Source organism: Nannobrachium achirus (genome assembly GCF_963921795.1).
Source record: "Nannobrachium achirus genome assembly, chromosome: 20".
Classification (NCBI taxonomy): domain Eukaryota; kingdom Metazoa; phylum Chordata; class Actinopteri; order Myctophiformes; family Myctophidae; genus Nannobrachium; species Nannobrachium achirus.
In genome coordinates, this window is record NC_137827.1 from 16,237,490 (window position 1) to 16,249,222 (window position 11,733).

General features: G+C 39.0%; 1 protein-coding gene across 1 annotated transcript; it reads left to right on the top strand.

Moving 5' to 3' along the window:
• Positions 1-1,444: 1,444 nt before the first annotated feature.
• Positions 1,445-7,850, top strand: zbtb8os (zinc finger and BTB domain containing 8 opposite strand). The gene is made up of 7 exons (XM_080751199.1): positions 1,445-1,619; positions 2,665-2,689; positions 2,791-2,912; positions 3,211-3,293; positions 5,563-5,615; positions 5,837-5,873; positions 7,470-7,850. Exons 1-7 carry the CDS (start codon positions 1,523-1,525, stop codon positions 7,554-7,556), a joined length of 504 nt encoding a protein of 167 aa, XP_080607325.1. The 5' UTR covers positions 1,445-1,522; the 3' UTR covers positions 7,557-7,850.
• Positions 7,851-11,733: the final 3,883 nt, after the last annotated feature.

Consider the following 11,733-nt stretch of genomic DNA (forward strand, 5'->3'; position numbering starts at 1 on the left):
GCAGAATGTCGCATTTGACAAGTTATCAAAATCTTGGCAGATCTATAGCTTGTTGATGGTTATTTTCAATACAGCAGTAAGTGCTCATAAAAGCCTAGTACCTGCCTGGCTCTAGTTGGTTATTTTGGTCTTGTTTTCCTAGGCCTGGTTGCTTATTTCTCAGAACCTGGCAACACTACCAGAAACGATACATGACGGAGGATGACGCTGTTTAGATACCTCAATAAAATTATACAGTGTGCACATAAAAAAACAATTGATTGGAAAACAACCTGTGATATGCATTCTTTTATATTCCTGGACCGATTAACTGACAAAGGAGACAAACGTTCAGAAATAATTTATTCACAAGCATGGTCCAGCTGGCTGTCATCCCACTAAACAATTTGAACTAGAAGTATAAGTTTATACGTATAAAAAATGGTCTACCAGAGGTATAGATATGCAAGTTTTTTAGATGTCTAAACTTAGACTAGACGTCTAATATACGTCTAATAGACGTCTAAGTTTATACCTGGGTCTAAATTTAGACGTCTAATAGACGTCTATATTTAGACCTTACGGCCGGACGTCTATTAGAAGTCTAAATTTAGACCCAGGTATAAACTTAGACGTCTATTAGACGTATATTAGACGTCTAGTCTAAGTTTAGACGTCTAAAGAACTTGCAAATCTAGATCATTTTTATACGTATAAACTTAGACGTCTGGTATAAGTTTAGATGTATATTAGATGTCTAATATACCTCAAAATGTTTGCTGGGATCCTTCTGCCATGGACTCCATTGCAGTTCACACAACTTCCGGTCCCAGTTTGGCTCCCATGAGCGTCAATGGCGGATACCCAGCCGTTTTGGCGACTCTACCTTCTTTATAGTTATCTTGGTGCAAAACAGGAACAGAAACGCATTGTGGTCAGAAGTTGTTATGGAAAATGTGCCAATTTCCTGGGGATCAATAGCCAGTTTAAATCGGTAAAAACATGTTAGGGCACTTTGAAGTACACCAGTATAAGAAATGTAAAAATACATACATCGTAAATTTATTATTTATAATAAATATACGCTCTTTTTTACATACATTAATTACTGACATCTTATTTTGAAGGTCTTCTATTCGCCATCTCTGACACCGGAAGTCCTATATTCGCCAATTTCACGTTGCTAGAAAAATAAATCTATTGGCTAAATAAACGTTTCTTAAGTGTGTTTGTCATTCAGGGCTTTTGGGCTGTATGTCATGTAAGACTTGACTTTACAGTAGTTAGACACATTAGCATTGAATCTGCATAAATACAAATTACAATTGAGTCCAGACCATGGTCCGCTCCACAGAGCCATCTCTCAGGTGTAACGCCGTACGGCAGACAAACAGTGGGAGGCAGCAACATACCGACTGGCGTCCAGTCAGCTGGGAAGAAGAAGAAGTTGGTCCCACGTGATCATTCCAGTCTCTCGTTTTGTGCTTTAGCATTTCTAACATTTATGTTTAGATAAATGAGTTCCTTTCGGACTGGCAGCTGAATGATCAGTGAAACTATGGACGACCGTGAACTAGACCTGACAGAGGAACAGAAAGCCACCAAAGCTAAATATCCTCCAATCAACAAGAAATATGAGTGTGAGTTTATTTTACTGTCATAAAAATTATGTAATCTGTGGTAAGAAGGTGTCCCTTTTAGGATGTGCTTCTGTCTATCTATAGCTGTGTCTGTCTGTGATGATGTCTCCTAAATATATTTATCTCCAACAACAGGCTAAGTAGAAGAATGCTCATTACAGAATCACAAATTGTAACACACACACACACACACACACACACACACACACACACACACACACACACACACACACACACACACACACACACACACACAATCTTATAATGCATTTGTTGATTTATATTTTGGCTGTAGACCTAACCATGAGTTAGGTCTGTAAAGTAACAGACCTAACTCATGGGACAGCAACCTTTTTGAAATAAAGTGCCATGTTTTTATGTTCTAGATAATCAGTGTGTCAACATGTCAACATACATTTTAATTACACATCTCTTGACATATTTTGATTGGCAGGACATTGTTATAACGATCTTTAGACCCAGAGAAATAACCACCTATCTCCTCGACTCCCTCCCCAGTCAGAGTTCAGAGTTTTAATGAATTTAGAATTATGTGCAATATGTAACTTGCTGTAAATTAGCTAACTTCATTTAACTGACCACGTTTAAAAAAGGTTTTGTTTTTAAAATAAGTGCCAGTGTGCCAGTGATCACCCTCACCTGTGCCAATGTTGGCACCCGTGCCTATAAGGTGGTTACCAACCCCTGACCTAACTTAGACCCCATTTACACTGGCAGCCAAATCCAGCCTGAATCAGATCTGTGTCACATCCAGATTGGAATCTGATTTGTTCCATGTGACCATTTAAACCAATCCAATTCCAATCTGGATGTGGCACAGATCTAATTCAGGCTGGATTTGGCTGCCAGTGTAAATGGGGCCTAAAGCTATCAAATACATGTAGTGGAGTAGAGATGACCTCACCTGTCCATTGAGTTCAATTGAGTTCTATGGACAGGTGGTGCCAGCTTGTGAGGTCTGCTGCTGTTACAAAACAGTGTATGAAATGTACTCAAGTACCTATTACCTTTGCCATCTTTTCAGATTTGGATCACACAGCTGATGTACAGTGAGTACAGTACATTCAAAGCAAATGTAGCAGCTGTCTAATTTCAGTCTGCTTTCTTTTCCACTGTCAATGTTAATATGACTTTTATTTTTTGTTGTAAGAATCCATTCGTGGGGGAATTCTCTGGAGGAGGCTTTTGAACAGTGCGCTATGGGCATGTTTGGCTACATGACCGACACAGAGACGGTGGAACCCCTCGATACAGTAGAAGTCGAGTCAGAGGGTGAGACCTGGATGGTGTTTCACTTCACACAGAAAAACCTATAGAAAGAAGTCTGTACCATTGGTTCCATTTGTGCACTCAGTTTATTCAACACTAGATTTTGTTGTGCACAAACCAATTGAGAGAGAGGGTCCAAAACATATTTAAAATGTATATTTGGCCATTTTGTTGGAATGTAAGATTGTTTATGAGATAGTTTACACATCACACGTCCCCTTGATAAAAGTAATATATATAATTTCTATTTTGTTATTAGAATGTTACTGATGCTGTTTTTCGTTCTACTTCTCCTGACCAGGTGACGACATGGAATCTCTTCTTTTCCACTTCTTAGATGATTGGCTGTTCAAATTTTGTGCAGATCTTTTCTTCGTTCCCAGGGTAAGTGTGTTAAAGAATGTCTGTCTAATATAATGCTTCATGTATAATCCGTCATACAACGGTGTTGCTCCCTGAAAATAGCAGGTCTACATTTGATGCATTGTGAGCTGGTAGACGGGACATGACAATATGTAGACTCAACGACGACTTCTTTAGTTAGTTTAGTTGTTTCCTGTACTATCAATAAAGGCAAAAAGCCCCCCATAAATAAAATAAAGTACTGGTAATTATTGTTTTCAAAATCTGAGAGAACAATGTGTAAGAGTGCATGCCTGGTTGTGTATAAGTTATGTGATGCACTGCAAAATATGCAGCGTAAATATCCACTGGCAGCATTTTTAAAATGACTTCAAACTGTTGTTTCAACTCATGACTATGTCCACACAGAACGTGAATATATATTACGTGTGATAAAACGGCACAATTTCTATTCAGAAGAACAATGTTGATATTACACGAAGCATCAGCCTTTATGAATGAAGCTGAGGCATCAACTATATGAGTAGTTTTTATGCTGAATATTCGCTGTCAATCGTTTATTGATTTGTCCCCGGTTTGCCCCCGGTGCGTAAAGATCTTTAGTTTGTATATCAATATATTGTCGGTGGGAAAAAAAATAAAGCACTGACTATGTGCAACTAAGTACAACACCCATGGCTTATGGTAGAGGCAATACTCAATATTGTAGATCTGCTATTTTCACAAGCATTGGCTATTTTCAATACTTCAATATTTTTTATAATTTATGGAATTTCTTTGATTTCTTCATGAAATAACTGAAAAAAAAGATAAAATTTTGTTTTTCATTCCGAATTTCTCTTGCTTTTTTTGGAATGTTTTTTGAAAATAAAAATAAAATATAACATGCACGTGCAGTGCACACAAGCCACACATAGACATCAAAGGGGGCTTGAGCCCCTGCCCTTTTAGCCGTCTGTAAAAAGTGCCCTATCCAGACCATGAATGCATTTTTTACTTTGGTGAAAGAAATGAAAATGCCTTCTTTCCGTGCCATACCTGAAGGCTAGCCTCGCAACAGCCAGACTCTCCAAAAGGAGAGTCTGGGAGTCCCCCATAGACAATGCATTACGCGATGACATAGTTACTTACTTTGACTGACAGGTCCATTCAGTAGTCATCAGCGCATCAAAACATCGTCGGGAGAACATCAAATAAGTCTTTTCCAGACAGAAATTCCAAAGGTGCAAACTGTTGTTCGTTTTTAAGTTATGAGATGCCGTTGATTTCAGATAAAACTTCGCTTAATGCAGCTTTTATTTGCGATTTGTGAACTCGCATCGGACATGGGGTCCGCCATGTTTGTTGTCAAAATGCGAGAGCTGTAGCAGCCGCTCGACCAATCGGGAGCGGTGTGAGGCAGGTTCGCTCGAAATGCAGCCTTTTGATTGGAAATTGAGAACCACTTTCTCATAAAGAGACTCGATGGGAGGGATACCAGACCGAGAAAGGAAGCACATTGGTGATGACGTAACTTGGGATGGCTTGCGAGGCTACCTGAAGGCAGCCTTCAAGAAGAATTCTCTTGTCCAAGCATCTTATGTTGAAAGAATTGCCCCCTCTGTGTAGAAATCTCCAGTATTGACTTGATTATGTTTAGTTCAGTGTGCAAGCAGCGAAAATAGCCGACCTCAAGCTAACAACGCGTTGTGAGCTTGGAGGTCTGCTATTTTCGATATTTTCACCAAAAGGCCCTTTTAGAAATTTCAGCCCCTGCCTCTCTAACATTCTCTGCACGTCCCTGAACTGTAATATACAAAATGTAGGAAACAAAAAAATAAAGGGACCCATACAAAAGTGTCCACGACCCACAAATGGATCCCAACCCAGTGTTTGGGAAACAGTGATTTAAAGTGAGACACACTGTCCCTTCTAGCCAATGTTTCAACAGCACAGTAATTAATGTATAACAAATTCAGACTATAACTTTATGAACAGACATGACTAGGTATATTGTCAAGTAAACACATGTTTACTTAAAATAAAGTCTCATATTGTCATTGTGAAACATTAAGACTTGGATACACATTTCTGGCATGCAAACCATCATAACAAAGTATAGATTATGATTCAGGCCATCATTGTGGTGAGGTGCAGAAATATTTTTTATTTCCAAACAGTAACTTGTACGTAGTGACATCATGTAGCATAACATGTTACTGATTATAATTGCTTTTACATCATACCTCATTATGAAAATATCTGTGATTTACGGAATATAGCAAGTAATTAGATAATGTCTGTCTTGTAGGAGGTGAAGGTTGTTCACCTTGACAGGATGCGCTTCAGGATACGTTCTATTGGGTAAGTTATTGCCTGGGCGACATTGCCATAAATGTTTTTTTTTTTTTTTCATCATGAAACAACAGGTAGATTCATTAAGTAAGCAATTTACCATGAGAGGGAGTGGGTTGTCAGCTGATTTACCACTGTTTCAGGGTTGTGGCACGAGCGAAGCCGAGTGCCAAACAACCGTGTCATCTTTTCTGTCTGACCTTTAAAAAAATGTTCTCTCCTTCTTAAAGGTGGGGTGAAGAATTCAATCTGGCCAAGCACCCACAGGTATGCTGATAGTGATGGAGATACATTACATGTTAACCACTTTCCACCTGAGGTCCTTATTTGGGGCATTTTAATCATACAGTATTTGAAAATGTTCAAACATGGCGTTCCTCAAGCTCCAATGGGATTCATTGTGATCTTGTTGATCGGCTATTTTAGCTATTTTTGAATTTTAACTTGTTACCAGTTAATGAACACTAACAAAGGCCAGCTCATTGTGTGGTTGCTTGCCTGTCTTCCGCTATCTGGCCATGAATAACTATTATGAATGAAGGAAAGTAACATAAAACTATTGTAACTGCTGTAAAACTATTGTCTTTCTGTTGTGTAGTTTTGGTATACAGTATGTGACTATAATATTTCAAATTTGTACGCCAAAAGGTGCTGAAAACACAGTGACACTCACATAGACAACTAAGATAATAGGCCTTGAGCCATACAGATAAACTATGCACATCTCTAAGTTAACCATGCTATTAAAAGCGTGGAGACCACCCACATCTCACAATTAAAAGGAGGTTGTTGGATAAAACGAGTAAAACTATTTAGAAGACAAGTCTGCACGCTACAAATGTATTGCCGCAGTGTTTCGGGAAAATATGACTGCACTGCAGTTAATACATTGGGCATAAGCGAACAGTTTGCAGACTTCGAGTTTTGTTTTTAATTCATTATTATTATTAACTCATTGACTGCCAAGGCACGAGTTTCACGAGTTATTACAGTACTCCCAGGATGCCACAGCCCGAGTTTCCCGAGTTGGAAGCCATTTTGAAAAAAAAAAGATTTTTTTTTTTTTCAAAAATTTCTTTTATAAAATTTTTTCTAAAAATGCCTCAAATGTATTAGTCATGATCGCAATTGCGAAATTGCATGTTTAGCCCCATAACAAACACATCTTTCAAAATGTCAAAAATGGCTGTTTTGTCTGACTTTGAAGGCTTGTATCTCATGAATGCCTGAACGGATTTCCAAGCGGATTTTTTTGTTTGAAAGCTGTTAAAAAGTACTACACATATGGTGCATGATCTAGGCATGGGCGTGCACGATCCGTGCACTAAAAATTGATACGTGCACTCGAATTTTAGGAAGGTGGCAGTGTTTGTTTTGTCTGACTTTGAAGGCTTCTATCTCATGAATGCCTGAACGGATTTCCAAGCGGATGTTCTTGTTTGAAAGCTGTTAAAAAGTACTACACATATGGTGCATATATGGTGCATGGGCGTGCACAATCTGTGCACTAAAAATTGATCCGTGCACTAGAAATTTAAGAACGTGGCATCCTGGTACTTGGCGGCCATCTTGAAAAGGGCATTCAATGAGTTAACCATGATAAAAATCAGTTTTTTTAGACAGTGAAAACTTAGAGGCTTATGTCTTTTTCACACTAACCCTCAATAGAATAATGATATAAAATTGATAACAATCAAATAAAGCCAAAGTATTCAAGCATTCTGCTTATATGCATTTAACTTGCTGGCAGAGGTTGATATTAAATGACACACATAATGGAAATGCATAACTCAAGGGATAGAGATATTAAATGTTAAATGGTTGTTTTTATTATTATTATTTTGTCCTGTATTATCTTTCCAGGGAACTGAGGTGAAAGCTATCACATACTCTGCAATGCAGATTCATGATATAGAAAAACCTGAGATCTTTATGATAATTGATATCTGAGGATGCAGTCAGCAGAAGAGGTTGGTGATTGAATGGAAAGGATTACAAATGAATGGGAAAGGACTACAAATTGAAAAGGACTACAAATGTTACCATCTTGCTGTGGGTGGTCACTTGACATTGAAAAAACTGGGGATTGGAAATGTTGTTGATTACTTGAAGTTCAGTTATTTTTGAACAATACACAAAATTAGGCTTAAGCCTAATTATAAAACAATATTTTATTTGAACTGTTGAAAAATCAAGTTGCAATTGTGATTTTTTTTCCAAAGATGAGGCTTTATCTCTACATTACATTTTGATAAGACTTTATTCTTTTATAAATAAATAAATTAAAACAAAAGTCTATGACTGAATAGTTTCTCTCAAATGTATCTTTTTCTTTTTTTCCCCCCACAATTTCTGGGGAGCCATGTCCAAGGAAGGAGCTCTGCCTCTGTTCTACTCTGCTCCATAGAATGTTTTCACAATGGGTGCATTCGGATATATAGTGCTGAGCGCACTGGCCAATATAAACTAATATGTGAGTGCACTCCCGAATCCCGATGGGCATATCCGACGCACCCAATATAAAAATAAAAGTGTCCAGAACACTAGCCGTGTCTAGTTTATCAACCTGTGGATATTTAGAACAAATAATACATTTTTAATAGTCAATAACTACCATAAGTGTCCTGTTTTTCCATAAATTATGTTAATTAATAATGCTGTTCCAATGCAACGATGCTGGTGTTACCTACCCGGAAAGACAAGTTTGGTTGTGGTGATGTCATGATGATTTTGTCATTACTTTCTTTGGTCTTTTACCCTTTCAAAGCATTGGATACAGTGAGACATTTTTTAAAACAATGTATGAATGAATGAACCATTGTAAAGCGCTTTGAACACTTGGAAAAGCGCTATAAAAATGCAATTCATTATCATTATTATTATAAACTGAAGATACTGTATTATGATTGTTTGAAGAACCGACTGATGACTGATGATAGACTGCATTGCTTGTGCCAATGAAGACAGCAGCTTGTACAGTAATGTGAGTACATACAGTATAGTGTGTATATATTATTCTGTGGTGGATGAATGCCTCCCAGGATTTGGTAGGACTAAATGGATCTACTTTATTCTGAATACCAGACAACATGGGAAAGATACAACTATGGTACATAGAATATTGTCCTCCACACTGTATAAATCCATTCAGATAATGGCATGATCTTATGTAAAGAATAAAATGCTATGCATCAAAGGGGTCTAATGGTATGTACACAAACAAGGATCTTATAGTCTCATATTGTACTTGTACACATCCAAAACAATGTCAACTGAGAGGGGTGCATACAATAGTTGTTGCCACATACTACTTTCCAGATGAAAGGAAAGTGACAATTTAAGGACTTTTAACATCTTTTTTTTTTTTTTTTTTAAACAATTTTTTTTTTTTTTTTTTAGAGGCACACAACAAATACAGATACACAACAATGAAAATGAAAATACAAACTGCAATAAAATAACTTGAATAACACTACACACAAGAAACAAAAACATCTTTTAACATCTTTTTAATTCCAGAAAAAGAAAAGTAAAGACCATTACTCCATAAAAAGCAATCAACAAACAATAGGCTACAATTCTCAAGAACAGACTCCGAGCGAGGCGTTGTGAGTGACCTTGTAGATCAGCTATTGTCACAATATTTATCTCTTGAACCTAAGTCAAATAAAATGTATGAAAATCCTGGGTTCCCGAGGCTAAACAAAATGTAATGCCTCAACTTGTCGCCAGTTCAATCATGATTATTTTGTGGGGTCACAGCCTGAAAAGGTTGAAAACACTAATAGCAAACTTCTTAGCTTGTGACCCAACAGAGAAACTAGACTTTTGCCCATACCCAAGCTAGTGAAAACAGCAGATCTGCAAGCTCACAACACGTCACTTCGTGTTAAGTAATTATAGACAACTAGAGGTTCGGATCTAGAGTTCGGGCCGCTACATGGCCCTCACACACCTATCTGACTGATATGCCCATATATGGAGATATCTATCTGTCAGCCCATGTCCCTTGTATGCCCATATATGGATATCAGCATTATGATTTTTGAATTCACATGTATTTTAGGTGCTGCTTTTTTTACCACTTGCATGCATGCCTCCAACCTGGGGGCATGCATGCAATCAATATAGTTAAAATCACTAAAACGACAGAAAGAAGTAAATGAAAACATTTGAACACTTATCTTTTCTTTTCTCTAATGACCATCTAAAATATGAACCCTTGTAAAAAACAACAAAATTGTCCTTTAAGCTCCATCTGGTCAGATGTGCAGCCATTTCAGCTACATAGAGTTTTATATACAGCAGACAGGCAGATAAACATGCATTGTACTCAAACTGAACTGTCACATCACATGTTTAAACCGTGTACTGCATGAAGGAGTGGGTGAAATACACAGAATGGACATGGTATACATAATGTATATACAATGCATGCAGATGTGAATGTTGGCAGACAGGCGGGCATACAGTCAGATTCACCAGACTGACATGGTCCAACATCCTGCTCTCCGGATCCTATTTGTCTTTAAGTCTCTCCCATCACTATCGACTGTGAGTGTAGGTTCAACTGAACAACTAAAACTCCATATATGGAGCTGACTGTAAAAGGTCTGACATCATAGACTCCATATTTGGGCATGGCTGACTGTGGGACTCCATATATAGATATAGCTCTTTGCCAAAAATAGCTGATCTACAAGCTATACTCCGACATGTCTCCTTTCCGACATGTCTCCATTCCGACACTAACCCTATCTCTAACCCTAACCCTAAACCTTAGGCCCATGGGAGTGTCGCCACTCCGACAATAAGAAGTCAATTTCGGAGTGGCGACATGTCGGAATGGAGAGAGCCTCCCGCATTGCGCAGAAGGCGAGCGGCATTTCCGGTGTCGCAGCCGAGTGTGATAGAAGCTCACAACGGTTGCATACGTATGTAGCATTATCTGCGGGACACTTCCGGTTAACAGCAGACATACAAGCTCACGTCGCGTTTCAGATGCAACCGTTGTGAGCTTGTAGATCACACTCGGCTGCGACACCGGAAATGCCGCTCGCCTTCTGCGCAATGCACGATGGGATGTCTGAAAGTTGTGGATAAAGACGGGTACGTCTCACAGAACATTCAGAAAGCATTCCTCAACTCTTACTCTATCTCCAGAACCACAGAAGCTTATAGTTTATCCAACCATCTCAAGACCTTCAGCTAATTCTCCCAGCAAGACCTTAGAGCCTTCCATACGATTCAAGACATCTCGGTTAAGTTCTTACCGGACACCACCACACCATCCAGAAATGAGACGTGCCCACTTACAAATCTGCTTTGGGAGAAGATTGATTCTACACTGCAGCAGAAGGAGAAACACCTCTAGGTGCTCCTAAGGCACCTAGTTTGAGGAGGACAGATACATGTGAATGGGCGAGGAGAGAGCAAGGCCTCCCCCTGCCCTCGTACCTGATCTCTGAGGCCTTCCTGGGGCCCACAACAGCCTCCCTGATCAACGGGGTCCTCAAGAGTTACTACAGGGGGTCCTCCTCCAAATCTTCTATCTTGTGATAGAAGCTTTTTTTTCTCCTTTTCTATATAACCACTTGAACCCTAGCCTCCAAATTCTAGGAACTTTAGCCAAAAATGGCAGATCTACAAGCTCACAATGCCTCGCGCTGCGAGGTGTTGCGAGCTTGTAGATCAGCTATTTTTGGCAAAGAGGTTTCGTGTAGAGGGGAAAAGAGCAGACTAAGTACAGAGTGAAAGGTCAAGTTTATTAAGTATTGACGGTTCAAGTGGTTAAATATCTGAAAACACAAATGTACATTAACCCAAAATACACAGATGATTGTGCTGTCAAACGATGAAACTATATGGTATCTATGGGTTATGGGGGTCCCTGCTTCATCTCTCTCTTGACAAGGGGTCCTTGGCCTGAAAACGTTGAAGACCCCTGCTTTAGGGCCTATAAGGGGGGGGGTGAGGAGTCTAAATTGTACAAATGGGTTCATTTGGTTCCTATCCCACTACCTAACTCGCCATTAGGTGGCGACAGCGCCCCGTCAGATCCACAAGTGAAGGATGAAAAGACGCATGTGCGGACATGAGATCACTTTTCAGCAGAGCATTGTGCGCA